Consider the following 18302-nt stretch of genomic DNA (forward strand, 5'->3'; position numbering starts at 1 on the left):
GCTTCCTTCTCCTTAAGACAGGAGGCCCGAGTAGAAGGAGGTGAAGAGGGGCGAAGCTTACGAAGCCCTTTCCACCGAAATGGATGCTGCCTAGGGATCTGGGGGACAGGCGTGGGAACGTGCGGGATTGGGGGCGGAGGCTCCCAGGCGTTCCGGGAGGGCTAGCGGGCTCCCGTACCACCTGCGGCAGGGCTCGGCGGCCAGGAAGGCAAACGTAGCAAGCTGGCGTTCCGGGAGTACTCCAGGTGGGTCGCTTGTACAAGAGAGGGGGGATGGGGTGGGGGGAGGTGGCGAGGGGTGTGCCAGTGCCCGAGTCCTGGGCTCGGAAGGCGCGGTATACGAGAGGACGCCGTGAATAGAGCCAGAGGAAGCTGCCCGGCCTTTTGGACGAAGGGGATGGAGGAGAGCAACTCTCGTCTTCACCCCAATTTGCTTTCTAGTGGGAGCTCATTCACGGTTGTCCCCGGAGCGGCCCTCTCCTAGGCTAGGCTGCCGCACCCTCCAGCGGTGCGCGCGGTAGACGAACCGAGGCCCGAGCGCGCAGAGCTGGGCAGGGTCCCCGCCAACCCCGCCCACTGCGCCGCAGCTGAAGCCGAGCCCGGTAACTACCCAGGGGCTTCTCCGAGGAAGAGAAGGCGCAGCTGCACCGGATACTCTAGGGAGCCTGCGAGTGTGCAACTTTGCCAGACGCACGGGAGCGCGGCCCCGCACTCCCTGCCGGGTGGACCGGACCCTGCCGCGGGCAACCCACCAGCCCCCGGGGGGCGCAGAGGAGGGGGGCAAGCGCCCCTGCAAGTAGAGGCAAGCAGTCTTCCCACCCCACCTCCTACGTCCTGCTTACGGCGCCCGGCCGACCGCCGTGGCACCTGCTGCGCCCTCCTCCCTCTTTCCCCAGTCTCCAGCCTCCCAGCCTCCGAAAACTACACTCTCCCTCTCCCCCTCGAGGCGTCCCAGGGGACGTGCGGAGGCGGGAGAGGAGGGCTATCGGAAGGGGGTGGACACGTGAAAAGACTGTCCCAGCCTTCCCCGCTCGCCACCTCCACCCCAACTCGGCAGCCGTCACGTGGTGCCTGGAGTGGGAGGTGGGGAGAAGAGGCGAGACTTTTTTGGGTGCTCCGGATCGCCAGCAGTTCCTTCAGCCTCCGTCGCCAACTCCGGAGACGCCGGGCACTCACTGCCCGGGAGCGCGAGACAGAGAAGCGGCGACCCGCAGCCGGGGGCCCCGGCGCGGGCGATGCGGGCGCCGCCGGCGGCACCTGCGGCTCGTCTTGGCGGCGGCGGGCACTTCGGCGGCGGCAGCGCGGGCCCCAGCAGTCTCGGCAGCCACAGCCGCTGCGGCCCGGACAGCCTCCGCCGCGGTCGCCGCTTCTGATGCGCCTGCCCGCTCCCGGCCCCGCGGCTCCGGGAGGATGTGGGTCCTCGGCATCGCGGCAACTTTTTGCGGACTGTTCTTGCTTCAAGGTAAGAAGACGAAGCGGCCAGCCGTCCGGCCGGGATCGCACACCCCGTGTACCCGCCCGCCGCTCTGCCTCCGCTTGGGCGCTCACCTCCGCGCCCGTGCTGTGCAGGGGTCGCCCGGCGGGAGTTCGGCGGCGGCGAGTGGTGCCCAGGGGCGCTAGATGGGAAAGTGCCCAAATCCTGCGCTGCTGGAGGAGCGGCGGCAGCGGCGGATTGGTGGGATTCGTGCTGCAGATGCCCGGGCTGCGCGGCGAAAGAAAAAGCTGGGCTGGGGAGAGGGAAGGTCCGAGCCGTGCAGGGTCTCGGCGAGGGAGCGGGGGCGACAGTCCGCGAACCCGCCAAGTTGTCAGGCGTCGCTAGCAACCCGTGGTAGTGGCGCCGCCGACAGGTGAGCGGCATGCTGGTCAGCCTGTGGCCTGGGCTGGCCGGGGCTGAGTTGCTGCGCTCCGAGCGCGACCGCTGTGGGTCTGGGAGGGGAGGTGCGCCGGGTCCGGGGCTCATCTGCCCGGGAGCCGGGGGTAATTAGGTCTAGACGCGAGCTCGTAGATCCGAGCGGAGCAGTCGGGCTGGGGCGGGGAGAGGTACAGAAACGTCTGGCTCCTTCGCTCCAGTACAGGAGCGGCTCCCAGTCCAGCTCTGCAGAGCTGGGACCCGGACCGGGAGCCCTAGCCAAACGGAGCCCTGAAAGCCGGGAAGGAAGGACTGTGGTGTCGCGGCCGGGGATGCGCGCGCGCGCGCGCACACAGGCACGCACGCCCCTTGCCACACGCCGCGGCCACCCCTGCTGCTTCGGGAACCGTCCCGAAGAAAGGCGGGGGACTCGGGGCGCAGCAGCATTGAGCGCCCGGCCCTTCGTCCGCCTGGGGGGCCTCGGAGCCACAGCACAGGGATGCCGGCTTCGACTATCAAAGAAAACTGAAAAGGCGTCTGCGAAGGCAATCGCGAACGGTGCCGACATAGTAATTAACTCATTTGTGACCAATTAACAATTAGGCAAAGCCTTCGGCGTAGGCTGGAGCCGACGCACGTCAGGTCCTCGGCTCTCGGGCGGAATAGCCTTCCTTTCAACTTCTGTGGGGGAAGAGCCGGGTGTGGTGTCGGATGGGCTCTTTGTTTCTGGAGAGTGGGTCCAGGGCTCGCGGGCCAAATCCCACTTTATATTCTGCGGGACCTTCGGTGGCCGCGCAGCCCTCTACCGGCTTCAACCGCGGCCGCCTTCCGGGGAGACCCAGGAGGGAGGGCGCCGCTGCTGGCTGGAGCGAGGGGCAGGATGCTGGCTTCTGGGGTAGTCTCGGGGCGGCCCGGTCTGAATCCGACTGCGTCTGTCCCGCAGGCTTTGCGTTGCAAATCCAGTGCTACCAGTGTGAAGAATTCCAACTGAATAACGACTGCTCCTCCCCCGAGTTCATCGTGAATTGCACGGTGAACGTTCAAGACATGTGTCAGAAAGAAGTGATGGAGCAAAGCGCAGGTGAGAGCCCGGCAGGCCCCCCTTTTCCTCCCCTCTCCAGCCTGGGCTGAGGTGGGAGTGAGGGGGCCATTGCATTACAGGAAAAGGGATTGACTTTGATATAATGCACCCACTGGTTATCCCAGATTTACTTTTCCAGAGCTGGGAAAATGAAAAGGTCCAAGTTACTTTAATCTCACTAGAGTTAATTACCAGGGCTTCTCCCCGAGAAGAAGCTCATATGGCTGGGGGTGGGGGGGAGTGCATTTCCATGAGTGGCTCTCCTCTTTTTATGGACTGCCCTCACCTCCCTCTGCTAAAAGCTGATCGGGAGACTGGAAAATGTATGGATAACCGGCTCTGCTTGGGCAACTAGACAGTAGCCTGTGAGCAGTGTCAGCCTGACATATGAAGCTAGTTGAAGTTCCCAGAGGTCAGCACTTGAAAAATGTGTTTTGTCGAAGAGCCACGCCATATTTCCTTGAAGAACACTACAGCATCTTTATTTAATTTTAGAACTAATGCATCAAATTCCAGGCAAAAATTGCCAAAGATCTTTCAAGGGAATGTAGTTCCCCGCCCCCCAAGCTTAGCTGCTTGGTGGGCTGACAGAGGGCCTGGGCATGAGGCGAAAAAAGAAAGGGGTCTTGTGAGAGATAAACCTCACTCATTTCCTGCAGTCTTCTCGTGGAGCTGGGTGGGGCTCCCCAGCCCCGCCCAGTAGTCTCATCAGAAATCAAAGCCCCCCAAAAAGTGCAACTGGAACTTTGGGGAAACGGGTGAACTGGAGTTTCAATGCCAAGGTCAGGTCCCTGAACATAGACTTTGCCGTTGTAAGGATGTTGAAAAGATGGGTGAATGATATTCAGTGCCCCCAAGCGCTGCTTCTCTTGAGTTTGCTGAACTGCCCTGCCCTGCCCACGGAGCCTGGTGAAGGGTCCAGCTTGTTAAGTGACTTCCCTTAGCCCGCTGGTAGATTCATGCAAGGGCTCCAGTTTTAAAGTGAGCACCTTCGGAAAGAGAAGGGCCTGGAAGTGCCTTGTGGCTTACCACATAGTAACCTGGGGAGCAGATAGCTGGTCGCTGTGCTGTGACGTGGCGTGCGTGCAGGCAACTTTAAAGGCTCTTCTTTATAGGTCATTAGCAGTCTAGGTGTGGAGTCTTTCCACCAGAATCACTCTTCTGGGAAGCCTGAAACGTAATCGCTCGCAAGAATAACGTCTCAAACAAAGCAGCATGCATTGTTTTGTCATATGGGATTCGGACTGTTAAAAAGGCAAAACAAAACGTAGTGATGATTCTATAGCTAAGATTGACACGCGTGATTCTGACAGGTTGTTTCTTTTCTGCTTGTTTCATGCCTGAGAATTTTATGTGAGCAAAAATGGATGATGGCCCTTCTACCTGAGGAACTCCCCTAATTTTCCTCAGAATCACTTTGAACACTTTGCTGTGTCTCTCAAACATCTGTAGCTTTCTTCCAGGCAGTAGTTTAGAGCCAGACAAAAATGGGGATGTGAAACTTTCTCATCGTCCTCTAGGCCACTGCTTACCTGGGTATCATATATCATAACCTGGGATATGGTCGCCACGAGAAGAGGACAAGCTATGAACCAAATTTCTTGCTCTCTAAAAGTGTATCTGAGGTGAACATTACAAACTCCATTTTCAAAGTGTGGTTTTTCATCTAGCTTCCCCCTCTCCTCCACCACACACTGAAAAAAAAAAAAAAAAAGCAGTGCTGGCCTGATAACGCCTAGCTTCTCCGCGCAAAGCTGTAGTGCAGTCAGGTGCCTGACCTGAAGTTGCTATTAGCTCAGTCAAGGCGGGCATTTTGTCGCCAAACCAGGTTTCTCCCACCACATGTCATAGGCTAGAGGATGACAGACACTGGAGATAGAAGGCAAGCTCAATCGTGAAGCTTGAGAAGCAGAAACAGTTGATGGGCTCAAAGGGAAAGCCGGTTATTAGGGAAAGGATGCAAGCTCTGCACACGTGGAAACCAGGCATTCTTAGCCTGAATTCAATAGAAATCAGCCAAATGCACGTTTCTCTGCTTAAAGTGCGATGTTCGTGGAGGGATGCGGGCAGGAGGGGGAGTGGGCTGAAATTTCCAAGGCGCTTCCATTGTCATCATGTGATGGCTAGAGACCAATCAATTTAAGTGGCTACTAACCCTCCCCTTGTCGGCAGGGCTGGAGAGCCAAGCTAAAAACTCTGATTGTTAAGTGACCACAGCGTAGTATACTCGTCACAGTAGCAACAGCTAACTCCTGTTGTGTGCCCCGTGTAGGAGGCTCTTTCCCTGTGCTTTACGTGGGGGAAATTACCTGAAATCTGAGCATCCTTTTTTGAGGCCCTTATTTCCCCAGGCCACGACCCACCGTGTTTAATTACGCTGCAGGGTCAACTTCTCCCCTCTGGAGCAAGGAAGTCCCACCTGTTCAATGATGCTATTAGGAATCGAAGTCAGAATCGTTTGTGCTTGATCAGTAACATATACTGTTCCAAGAATTTTAGTGCTTTGGAATCGGAAGGGCTTTTGTTGCTGTTGTTGTTGTTTTAATTTTTTAAAAAATCATATACACTTTTCTACAAGAAAAACTACGAAAGGGGGGTTAGCAATCTTCTTTCTACTCCATCTCGTATAACCACTTCCTGAATTTCTCCTTTAACAGAGAAAGTTCACCACCTTTTGCAGCTCATACACAAAAACTAACCTACCTTTGCATAAAGATTATAAGTAAATATAACAACAGAAGAATCATATTTACAGGGATAAACCATAGTGGGTAGTTGATTTATAGTCAAGGGTGCACACTGGAATCTGGGACTTTTGTTCAAGTCCACATGTCTGGGCCCCTCCTTGAAGAGGCCAGTTCTGGAAGTCTGTGGTGTAACTGGCCGTGGGTCAGCCCCCGCAGGTGACCATGGGGTGCCCTAAATTGAGAACTGCTGGTCTGGACCAACCTTTTTGTGTTATAGAGGAGGAAAACGAGGGCCAGAGAAATTAGATGTCTGGTCCACGTCTGTCAGCCAATGGTTACTGCGAGGCACCTGCTTCCTGGGCCAGCACCTTACACAGTAAAATATGCTGCTAGGGTTACCTGCAAAGATAATTCAGGTAAAGTGCTAAAGACTTAGACAATCCTCACACCCACCAGTCTCACCTAGTAGGCTTAGTGAACTGGGTTGAGCGCACGAGCCACAAAGTGGATTTTGTAAGAACAGGAGAACCAACTGGCAGGACCTTTACCTATTACCAAGAGCGGCATTCCTATTAGATGCTGAGATGATTCTCTGCTCCTTTTCCTTTTGGTCATTTATGGGGAAATAAGGCATGGGTTGTGGGGAAGAGAAGGCGTCTTTCATTGTCCTTACTAACTGATATTTAAATGTTTGCATAATGAATGACTTGTTCTCTCCAGCTCTGCACTTAATGAGTTAGTGTCTATGAACCAGCACCCTTGATAATGACATTTCTCTTGCTTTCGCCTATCACCGCCCTCCGCAAAATATTTCAAATATCGATTTTCACTTCGGAATGGAAGCCCCCCGCCCATGAATTTTAAAACCAGGGTGTAAGGAACGTGAATCTGCATTTGTTTGACAGTGCAATCTTGTAATTAGAGTTTTTCCTCTTGACTAGATACAGTGAAAGGGGCGTAATTTAATTTTTATAGACTAGCCAATTTCTGCCCCTAGCAAAATATAGCTCTGCCACTGAGCAGAATGTTACAGGTTCTCCTAAACCTTATTTAAAAGTTAAATGCAGTATATTGCGAGAAAGTTCATGGTCTGAATCAGTAAGCTAATCGATCTCTTCACCCATCCTTTGCAACAGGCATTAATCTGTTTGTCTGTTTTGCAGTACACGAGTTCACTGATTTATATGCCATGTTGCATCTACCTTATGGCTGTATAAGTAATGGCTACTTTCCTTTTGGGTTAGTTAGTTGCTCATTAAGTTGGGCAGGGATGGCTCGATGCCTTGGACAGGGTAATTTTATGCCTTATTTTCCCATGAGCTATCGAAAGGTAAGGGGATAGCAAGAGAGGACCTGGGGTCTCTAATCAGTTACCCACTCTTAGCAGAAAGCAGTGGAAAGCTAACCACGGCCTATGTTCCCTTAAGGCTGTGCTCTGCTTAGTTTCACCAAGATTTACAATAACAGGCTGTAGTTTGTCTTTGGGGTGGTCCTGGCAGGAAGAAGGGCCAATTTTGCTTATCAATATTATATCAGAGTCCCTTTATACCCGGATTCTTTAAAGCGCACACACATGGCATATATATGTATGAGCGTATATTTTTAAATTTTGCCTATATCAATTAACACACACAAACATAATTCTTGTGAGAAAAGAAGTGAAAATATTGCATCCTCCTTTTTTGTAGCTGTTCAGATCGTACAAAGACGTTTTCTAACTTCTTTTCCCCAGAACATCTTTGTTCAGAGTACCGGTGATGTTTGTTAATCTTCTAGTGCCCTTTATCTGCTCCATATCTTTTTCTCTTACCTCTTCTCTCCTGTCATCTCCCTTTTGAACATCCTACCTGTAGCCCTTACTTTCTCATTCTCAAATCCATTTTGCATCACTGAGATGGGCTATGGATTCCACTCGAAGAATAAAGTAAAGAGCAAAAATGAAAAAATAATCACCATAATTTAACTTTGCCAAGGAGACCGCAACAGATTAAAAAACTTTAAAATAAAAAAGATTCAGGTGTCAAGAAAGATATTCTCATATATTAACACCGGCCCTGCTTAAAAAGGTTTCCATGCCAACCTCAATAATGTTATGAATTACACGGGGAAAGATTCTGTGCGATGAATGTCAATATCACTACCTCCTTTCCAGTGGGACCCTGAAAGAACACCTTTCTCTCCAGAGCAAGACATTTTGCCAATCCGATTGTTCACTTAGTTCTCAAGATGCGTCCATCTTTTTCATGTGGCAGGCATAGCCGACTTCTGAGCAGGTCTTCAGAGGGTGAATATCAAATGTCATTAGTCCCTCGGACTCTCCAGTACGTAAAGTATTTGTTTATGTTAACTTTCCAGCTGAACAAGCAGCCAGGGGCTGACCTCCCATCTCCAGAGATGAAACGTTTGAAGATTGATCCAGCTTCTCCCATAACACTTAATTCCTCCCACTGCGATTTCATGAAAGCTTCCATCATTGATGGTTTTCCTAATGAGTTTAAACAGAGAGGCTTCAAAGCTGGGTTTTTTCTCCCAAGTGAAAAATGAAACGAACTATGAAAACAAAACACACCGTTTCCTTTTGAACTTTGAAAAGGAAATCTGCTTCCCTTACATATTCCTGAAATAAAAAGATCTGAATATACAGCCTGCTTTCTGTCTCTCCCTCTCCCCTTCCCGCCTTCTTTCCTTCTTGCCTACCTTCCTCTCTCCCTCCCTTTCTCTTTTTTTTTTCTGATTAACTGACTTAGGTTCTCATGCCCAAACCTGGGAAAGGTTTATTATCGCACTGTGCAGTAGTAGCCCACACCCTAACCCCTGTTGTCAGCAGTTGAATGGAAAGGGTATCCATCACCTTTAGGGAGCAAGGAGCCATGCTCCAGGTTTCCCAGGCTTGGTAACTTTAAAGAGGTTACTTAACATCCCAGGGGCTTAGCTTTCTCTGCTGTAATATGTAGAAACAGGCCACCTGTCTTCTTATGAGATACAGCAAGGCAGTGAGGAATGCTGTCAGTATAACCACCTTAAGGCACCAGTACTAAAGGGGGAAACCTGCCGGAATGCTCACCAGGAGTTGCTTCGTTCACTCTCCATAGCTGCCTCTGAAGGCTGGCCCAGACACCTGAGCCTAAGTTACTTTACATATTACTTCTTCATTTCTCAGACTGAAGGAGTCCTTGCATGTAACCTTTCATTCCTTATAATAGGGTCCTTATACTTAGCCTGGAAGGTTCACAGTGAGATAATATATTCACTTGATAGTTGGTGAATCTGAGATGCAGAGAGATGTAGCAATTTGCTCAGGACCACACAGCCAGTGGGACTGGAATTCAAGTCCTTTTTTCTTCCCCAGGATTTTTTCGATCACTCTAATACCATTTCTTTTCTGGATTTTAATTACAACTTTTTTGAGATATAATTTACGTACCATACAAGGCATCCTTTTAGAGTGTATAATTGGTTTGTTTTTAGTATATTCACAGAGTTGTGAATATAATCTAATTCCAGAACGTTTTCATCACCCCAAAAAGAAACCCTGTAACCGTTAGCTGTCACTAATCTGGGAACCACTGATCTACTTTCTGTCCCTATGGATTTGCCTCTTCTGGACATTTCCTGTACATGGAATCACAGAAAATGTGATTTTTCGTGACTGACTTCTCTCGCTTAGGATAATGTGTTCAAGGTGCACCCGTTTCACATCCCATTTTGAAGTGCACCTTTCCTCTTGCTCGTACAGGGGTCTGAAGGGGAAACTCAGGCTTGGCAAGTCCCTCAATTAGAGTGGGGTGGGATGAGATGGGGTAGGAGGGGGCATGGCTGTGAACCTGGAACTCCAGGGGTAATTAGCCAGTTTGCTGAGTGGAACTAAAAACCTGTGCCAAGAGCAAGCTGTCCCAGGGAGCCGTGGGGCAAAGGACCCAGCACTGGGCTTCGCATCCATCGCCTCCCTATCCATTGCCATCTGTTAATCTGCTTTTCCCTGAGGGGACCTTGAATTCGTCTGTTAGCCACAAGAATCCTCAGGCATCTTGGGTGGGCTATTCCTGATGCCAGAAGCTCTCATCAGTGATCCCAGCTGCCCATCCCAACATCCGGCCTCACCCACAGACCATAGCCCTCAAGCACCCTGCACCTCTTAGGCTAGAAGAGATCTTCATTTATAATTTCACAGATGAGAAGACTGTAGCTTTCTTTCCTGAGGGCTTAAGCATCTTGATGAGTCCATTTCCCTTTCTTCCCTTGAGAAGGCTTGAGGGTTGAGCAGGTTGAGAAGTATTCTGGGGAAAGATTGTAGTTAAGGAGATGGGATTCTGGTGTGATTTGATCATCTACAAGGAATACTCAGTAAACATGTGCAAATCTAGCCTTTTTCTCCCAAACCAAGCCACTGATTAGAGTCTTTATGTAGGCACAGCTGTTCGCTCCTTCAGAAGGTATAAGTTTCTTTTCTTTTCTTTCCCTCTCAAAGACTAAGCTGAATCCTTCTTTGCCTTGTGGTGCAAGTGATTGTATTTTGGGGGAAGAGAATTGCTGGTGGAGGACAATGTTTCCTCCCCTGGGCATTCCACAAAAGGCCATATCTATAAAGTAGGAGCTTCAATCAAACCTGTGATGAATCATCCTGTGAATAAACAAAAGAATTATGGTATATGTCACTAGTTCCTTCTATCCATGGTAAACTTTGGGCTGTGGCTATTATTGTGATTCAGGAACCGTTTTCACCAGCCAAAACTATACCACATGTTCCCTTATTAATAAATTACTTCCAACCTTCTGATCGCCTTCAACAGTCCAAAGCAAAGCAGCAGATGAACTGAATTAAGTGCTTTCGATAAGGTGAAACCATGAAAAGTTTGTAATAAATTGCTTTTTTTTTTTCAACAATGCATTTAAATAGAATAAAGCAGGGATAGTTCGCAACGCTGATTCCCACCTTTCTGACTTTGCAATAAACCAGGAGAGGGATCCAGATGCAAAAGTGATTGAAGTGTTGCAGTATTCTAAGGAAGTTGTGATACTTGGTCCAGGGCATTTCATTTCTCACTGGACATGGACAATAGCTTTTGATGTTCTTCTATTTCTTGGACTTGTCGGTGAGAGCGGAGGATGGGTGGAGACAGCGCCAGGAGCCGGTGATACCCGGCGAAGCTCTCAGCCCTCCCCCCGCCGTGGTCCAGCGTGCTGTACTCGCTGTGAATATGAATGTGCAGAGCAGCCTCGGATGCCCTGCACTGAGGCTGCTTCAAAGAGCACCCAAAGTGATGCTGGGTGATGGGTTTTGTGCACTGTTTCGTTGTTGCTTATGCAAAATCTGCCAAAACACTCAGGTCTCCTGTAACTTCAGAGATAACAAGAGGCTAGGCAGGTTGATGAGTTTTCCACCCAGTGAGGACGTCCAAATGGATCTCGGCTTCAAAGCCAGCCGCGAGATATAATCTTTCGAGAATTTCCCTGGCTTCAGAGAGAAAGGCCGCTAGTGGATGGGACCACACCTGGAGAGGGAAGAGTTCGCTGAGTTTCTTTAAAGAGGCCAAACATCATTCTACTCAACCTGTCACTGGCTGTTGGAAGGGAAAAAAAAAAAGAAAGCAGGTCAGAAGCAGTTCTACATAAGAGTGGGTTGAGATCCAGAGAGGCTAAACCATCTGTGTAAAACCTGGGTCCGTGTGTAAAAGCCAACCGGGGGCCCTGCTTACCTGTGCTTCTGGAATTGACCTTCCCTGGTGTCGGTGATGACAGGAGAATGACAGAGGGATGCTCTGACAATTTTATTTTTGTTCAGTGTTCTCCAGCCAGCGGTTTGCCTGGTGCAGGATCCTTTAGTATTTTAGAGCATCTTTTCCTAATCGAATTGAACTGTAGCTTCATTCACTAGTGTCCATTCCCGGTGTTCATTTCTGTGCCCAGGGCTCCTGAAAGCCCACTGTGCCCGCCTCCCTCTTCCTTTGTCTCTCTCGGTCTCTCGCTGTTTCTCTGTTTCTCCCCCTCCTTCCCTATCTCTCTTTCACACACATATACTTACACTCATGTACTGCTATGCAGACATCCCATAAATATTTGCTGAATGAGTATGCTTGAAAAATCAAGTTTCAAGCTAAAATAAATAGGTTTATCTGTTGGTATTTTTAAAATATTATATCGAAAATGAGGGCGCTTAAATCTCTATCATAAGAGGAAACAAAGAACAAAGATAAGTTGAATATACTTTTTGCTTTTTCGTTAAACTGGAAAGAGTCTACTAATGCCTGTTAATGTCATTTAAGGAACAACTCTGAAGTGTAATCCACCCCAGTTTTTCTAGTAGGTCAGCTTTTAAGGATGTGCTTTGAATAGGAGTGTTTTCTGGAAACACACGCACACCCTACTTCTGCAACATTCCACTAACTTGGTACTCAAGCTGAGAACAGGTCACCACCCAGCCAGTTCTATCAGCTGGAGGTTTAAGTATTTGGAACTCCGTTACATTGAGATCTGCCTTTGTCATGAACTCCCTTAGGAAGAAAACCAGTCCCTCCATATGCAGTCATATTCCCCCAACAAATCTCTGTTCCCTCTTCGCAGGCCTCTCCCGCACAGGAGATGCAAGTTTAAAATACAAATGGATAGGTCCCACGAGACAGAGGCAATCCAGACTTTCAGCTGGGGGATGTACTTCTAAACCATTTGGTTTTGGAAAATTAAACCGCAGAGAGAAGCAGAAAAAAAAAAAAAGACTATGTTTTATGTTTTTGTTCTCCCATGGTCTGTCTTGCACTTAACACTTTCACTAGGCTCTAAGAATCCAACTAATTGCTTGTATTCTTGCCCTGTTTATTGAATATCATTAATATCATTGTCATAAGACCTGGATGTCATTCTTATGTTGAAGCTCGAAGAAGTTCTGGCTGCAGTAGCTTCAGGCATCAAGAAGCATTTAGGTCTATTCCCCTCATTGGTTTATGGGACATAGTTTCAAAAGAGAACCAGCCAGTGCTGCTGCCAGATTCCTTTATGTTCTTAACCTCCACTCTGGACCTCACTTTCTGTATCACTTAAGAATGTCTTTAGTGGAAAGTAATGGAGACTTGAGTCTTAAAGGCCTGTATTGTTTACCTAACAAGATGATCCAGAAGAAGGATGTCCTGGGGTTGCTTCCACAGCTCAGTGATGTCATCGAAGACCCAGGTTTTCTCCATTTTCCTACTCATTTTCCTAAGCATTGGCTTTTTGTCCTGAGGCCAACTGCCTCTTGATCACAAGGTGGCTACTTATATTCAATTAAAGGGAAGGGATAGCACCTAGGAGCTTTTCTCTCCAGCTTTTCCTTTTAACAAGAAAACAAAATCTCTCCCAAAGTCCCCCCAAGAGACTTCTCCTTATCTTTCATTGATCAGAATGTTGTCTCATGGCCACTGTTTGCTGTAAGGAAGAAAGCAGAGGATGGCTATCGGGTGGCTGTCAGTGTCTGCCAAATCACCTTTTGAGAAATCCTTGCACAAAACCGGAAAGAATCAAGCATAGTGCTTCCAGGCCCCCTGGAGAAATAACAGGGATGATTTCCTCGCCCGAACATCACCCGCTCTTTTGCGTTAAACAAACACTGAAATGCATCGTCAGAGGACCTCCATCATGAATCACTGTCACGTTTTTCTCTTTTGGCTGTGCTGTGGGGCACGCAGGATCTTAGTTCCCAGACCAGGGATCGAACCTGTGCCCCTGCGGTGGAAGCGTGGAGTCCTAACCACCGGACCACAGGGAATTTCCCACCTGTCACATTTTGGAAAGGGAAAGAAGTACATACGCTAGCAAGTGATGTCCCGATGTTTAGTTCAAGGTGTATGTGACATTTCAGAATTTTGGTTCACTGAATGATGAGCTGTAAGAGTATAACTAAATTTTAGTGTGAGGATATTTTCTACAGGAGAGAATGATGTGTTCGTGGCGACGAATACAAGGGTGCCTTGAGTTAAATGATTCGATGTTCTCGGCCCCTCCCATCTGGAGCCATTAGGCCACCGAGGACTCTGTTGTCCCTAATTCTGGTGAATTTGTGTGCAAGAAACTGATTATCATCTTTGGGTCCCGTGATGTTAACTTTGCCGTTTTGGAACAATAATGAGAAGGCCTTCAGGGTTAAAAATGCAAGAGCACGGTTTCATAAATCACTGAAGGGCACTGTTAATAGTGAGATAATATCTGTTCCCTCAGTCCCCCACGGCAAACTGGGGGAACAAAGACACCAGCTGAGGAAAAGCAAGTGTCTGTGCAGAAACCTTCCTGGCTCAGAAAGTTATAAATGAGCAGAGAAGTCCACATCTCATGTGAAACTCAAGTAAAACTAACAGTTGGCATCGTACATTATGGGTGGGTTGTTTGCTTGCTATAATTAAGGTGGCATCCGTGGTTAACAGCCTTGAAAATTAAACTCAACAACAAAAACTTTTGAAAGGGATAATCAAAGCCTTCTGAATAATGAAGTTAACACCTTCCTGTTATGAGGAAAGAGAATGTTCTTGAGGTATCTTGTTTCATGTCTGTGTTCTTGAGGCTGTGGCCGTTGTTTGAACAGACAAACGTTTGTTTTTGCCCGTAGGGGTCAGTCGGGTGCCTTTGCGTTACCCTGAATTTCTGGTTCCACCAAACTAGACCAGGCTGGGCGGACGGCTCGGTGTCAGTACGCATATGCAATGCAGACCCTGGCGCCTCCCTTGTTATTTGGCCCTTTAAAAACTGTTAGCATTCTTGTTTCCTTCCTGTGGCCATCTGCAGCTCCAGTGGATGGGGCATCTTTGGCTTTTAAAATATTCACATCCAGGAAAAGTACTTAAGAGCCAGAATACAGAATTGTCCAGGAAAAAACTACCTCCAGGTCTTCTCCTCCTTTTATGTCTGATGAATGGTGCCCATCGTGGCAGTAACGAGGCACAAGTACCTAGAGATAAGCTTCTTCTTCCCGAAATGTCCTCATTAGAATGCAGAGACTATCAAAATTCCTCACACGGTGTTCTTTAAGAGAAAAAAGAAAATACTTGGGAACAAATGGAAGATTTTTTTTCTCCCAGTTTCTTTCAAAACTCAGTGAAAATGCATATAGTTCATTCCGGTTACCCATTTCCAAGCATTTTTCCTTGAGGAGCTGTTCCTGGTCCTGCACGGAATAGTCACTGTAGTGTAATCGTAACTCCGGTGCAGTAAGTGTTGGTGATTTTTCGAGTAGAGGAGGATTAGCCTTACTCCCAGAGGGGCATTCACACAAGTAGCAGTTTGCCATCGAAGTTTGACTTTAGAACTAAATTATACAACATGGGATGAAAAGTAATGGACTCTTAAAAGCTCTCTTTAGGGCTTCCCTGGTGGCGCAGTGGTTGAGAATCTGCCTGCCAATGCAGGGGACACAGGTTCGAGCCCTGGTCTGGGAAGATCCCACATGCCGCAGAGCAACTAGGCCCGTGAGCCACAATTACTGAGCCTGCGAGCCTGGAGCCTGTGCTCCGCAACCAGAGAGGCCGCGATAGTGAATGGCCCACGCACCGCGATGAAGAGTGGCCCCCGCTCGCCACAACTAGAGAAAGCCCTCGCACAGAAACGAAGACCCAACACAGCCAAAAAGAAATTAATTAATTAATAAACTCTACCCCCAACATCGTCTTAAAAAAAAAAAAAAAATGTTAAATGGTTTTTGTTTCTGATTCTCCAAGTCCAGAGGCTATTGGAGCAGAAGATTAGTTGGAAAATGCTTCCCAATCCCACAGACGATCGCTATAGAATTAAGTTCTAGGACACTGTGCAAACTGGGTCAAATAGAACCTGGTGGGGTTTAGAGGGTACTCAGTGGTTATCAGCCTTCTTTCTTACCCAGGTTCTGAGCAAATTGAGAAATAAAACAAGGAACAAGACAGATGAGGCCCAAAAGATCACCATTGTTACTAAGAAAGACTAGGTTGGAGGGAATAGCTTTGGGGTGAAAGTCAAACAGTTTTCCAAATTAGCATCTTCAAATTAGCTGGTTTACTCAGTCCAAACAAAGCCAGAGAAGGACGTTTCTTGCCCCGGGGAGCAGGGCAGACCACCTGTTTGCTATGAGCCACTCACTGCCAAGAAAGATAAGGAAGGGGATGAACAGCATGTGCCCTGTTTAGTCTTCTTAAATTTACCAATCAGATATGTCACTCCACCTCCCTTGGGGAAGAGGGAATAGAGGTCTAGAGAGGCCAGGAGTTGCGCTAATTGAGGGAACATTGGAAGAGGGGGAAAACCATTCCCCCAGTAATCTTCCCTCAAGCCCATCACACTGAAAAATAGTCATTTCCAGAGCCCCCAAGGCCTTTGAGGCACAAAGGAAGTAATTAAATAGCACAGATGTTTGGGGCTACCATCTGTCACCTATACAGACAGACATACGTTATTGGCCATCAGCATGTGCGGTGGTCAGTCACGTTTCACTGAAGCATTTTTTTGGGTAGAACATAGAAAAATGATATAGACTTGTCCCTCACCTAATACCAGCGTCTTTTATGAAAATTTTTTATTTTGAAATAATTTGAGACTTGCAGAAAAGCTGCCAAAATAGTAGAGAGTTTCCGTGTACCCTTCACCCAGCTTCTGCTAATGTTAATAACTAGCATCACCGTAGTACAATGATCAAAACTGAGAAATTAACATTGGTGCCATACTGTTCATTCAACCATGGTTTGTATTTGGATTTCATACGTTTTTCCTTTTTCTATTCCCGGATCCTCTGCAGGATCCTACATTGCATTTCATGGTCATGTCTCCTCCTCTAATCTCAGTTACCAGTTCCTCACTCTTTTCTTGCCTTTTGTGATCTTAACACTTTTCATTTTTATTGAAGTACAGTTGATTTACAATATTGTGTTTGTTTCAGGTATACAACCAAGTGATTCCATTATACATATATGTATGTATATATCTGTATTCTTTTTTTCAATTCTTTTCCATTATACTTTATTACAAGATATTGAGTATAGTTCCCTGTGCTATGCAGTAAATCCTTGTTGTTTATATATAGTAATGTGCATTTGTTAATCCCACGCTCCCAATTTATCCCTCTTCCCTTCCCCTTTGGTAACCATAACTTTGTTTTCTATGCCTGTGAGTCTGTTTCTGTTTTATAAATAAGTTCACTGGTACTGTTTTTTAGATTCCATGTATAAGTGATATCATATGATACTTGTTTTTCTCTGACTTACTTCACTTAGTATGATAATCTCTAGGTCCATCCGTGCAAGTAATAAATAATGCAAATGGCATTATTTCATTCTTTTTAATGGCTGTGTAATACTCCATCATGTATATGTATAGATATACATATACACACACACATATATACACATATATACATATATATACCACATCTTTTTTTACATATATATACATTGTTTTTTAATATTCTTTTTCGTTACGGTTTATCATAGGATATTGAATATAGTTCCCAGTGCTATGCAGTAGGACCTTGTTGTCTATCCATTCTATATATAATAGTTTGCATCTGCTCATCCCAACCCCCTCCCCCTTGACAACCACAAATCTGTTCTCTATGTCCGTGTTTCTGTTTCATAGATAGGTTCATTTGTGTCATATTTTAGATTGCACATATAAGTGATATCATATGGTATTTGTCTTTCTGACTTAGTATGATAATCTCTAGTTGCATCCATGTTGCTGCAAATGGCATTATTTCGTTCCTTTTTTATGGCTGAGTAGTATTCCATTGTGTATATATACCACATCTTTATCCATTCCTCTGTCCATGGACATTTAGGTTGTTTCCTTGTCTTGGCTATTGTGAATAGTGCTTCTATGAACATAGGGGTTCATGTATCTTTTTGAATTATAGTTTTATCTGTATATATGCCCAGGAGTGGGATTGATGGATCATATGGCAATTCTATTTTTAGTTTTCTGAGGAACCTCCATACCTTTTTCCACAGTGGCTGCACCAACTTACATTCCCACCAACAGTGTAGGAGAGTTCCCTTCTCTCCACACCTTCTCCAGCATTTGTTGTTTGTAGACTTTTTAATGATGCCCATTCTGACCGGTGTGAGGTGGTACCTCATTGTAGTTTTGACTTGCATTTCTCTAATAATTAGCGATGTTGAGCATCTTTTCATGTGCCTATCGGTCCTCTGTATGTCTTCTTCAGAGAAATGTCTGTTTAGGTCTTCTGCCTAGTTTTTGATTCAGTTATTTTGTTGTTGTTGTTGAGTTGTATGAGCTGTTTGTATATTTTGGAAATTAAGCCCTTGTCAGTCGTATCACTTGCAAACATTTTCTCCCATTCTGTACGTTGTCTTTTCTTTTTGTTTATTGTTTCTTCTGCTGTGCAACAGCCTGTAAGTTTGATTAGGTCCCATTTGTTTATTTTTGTTTTTATTTCTATTGCTTTGGGAGACTGACCTAAGAAAACATTGGTACAATTGGTACAAATCAGAGAATGTTTTGCCTATGATCTCTTCTAGGAGTTTTATGGTGTCATGTCTTATGTTTAAGTCTTTAAGCCATTTTGAGTTTATTTTTCTGTATGGTGAGAGGGTGTGTTCTAACTCCACTGATTTACATGTGGCTGTCCAACTTTCCTAACATCACTTGCTGAAGAGACTAGCTTTTTACCAATGTATATTCTTGCCTCCTTTGTTGAACATTAATTGACCGTAGCTGTGTGGGTTTATTTCTGGGCTCTGTAT

The 18302-nt window shown here is 46.9% G+C and overlaps 1 protein-coding gene across 1 annotated transcript in view; it reads left to right on the forward strand.

Annotated features, from left to right (window-relative positions):
- Window positions 1-1394: 1394 nt before the first annotated feature.
- Window positions 1395-18302, forward strand: part of LYPD1 (LY6/PLAUR domain containing 1) — a 48534-nt gene continuing 31626 nt past the window's right edge. Inside the window, exons 1-2 of the mRNA XM_029226141.1 lie at window positions 1395-1461; window positions 2792-2929. Of these exons, the coding sequence (XP_029081974.1) occupies window positions 1410-1461; window positions 2792-2929 (190 nt within the window). The 5' untranslated portion in view covers window positions 1395-1409. The remainder of the gene's footprint in view (window positions 1462-2791; window positions 2930-18302) is intronic.

The sequence above is a fragment of the Monodon monoceros genome, unplaced genomic scaffold, assembly GCF_005190385.1.
Source record: "Monodon monoceros isolate NGI ecotype Baffin Bay Population unplaced genomic scaffold, NGI_Narwhal_1 Super_Scaffold_16, whole genome shotgun sequence".
Lineage (NCBI taxonomy): Eukaryota > Metazoa > Chordata > Mammalia > Artiodactyla > Monodontidae > Monodon > Monodon monoceros.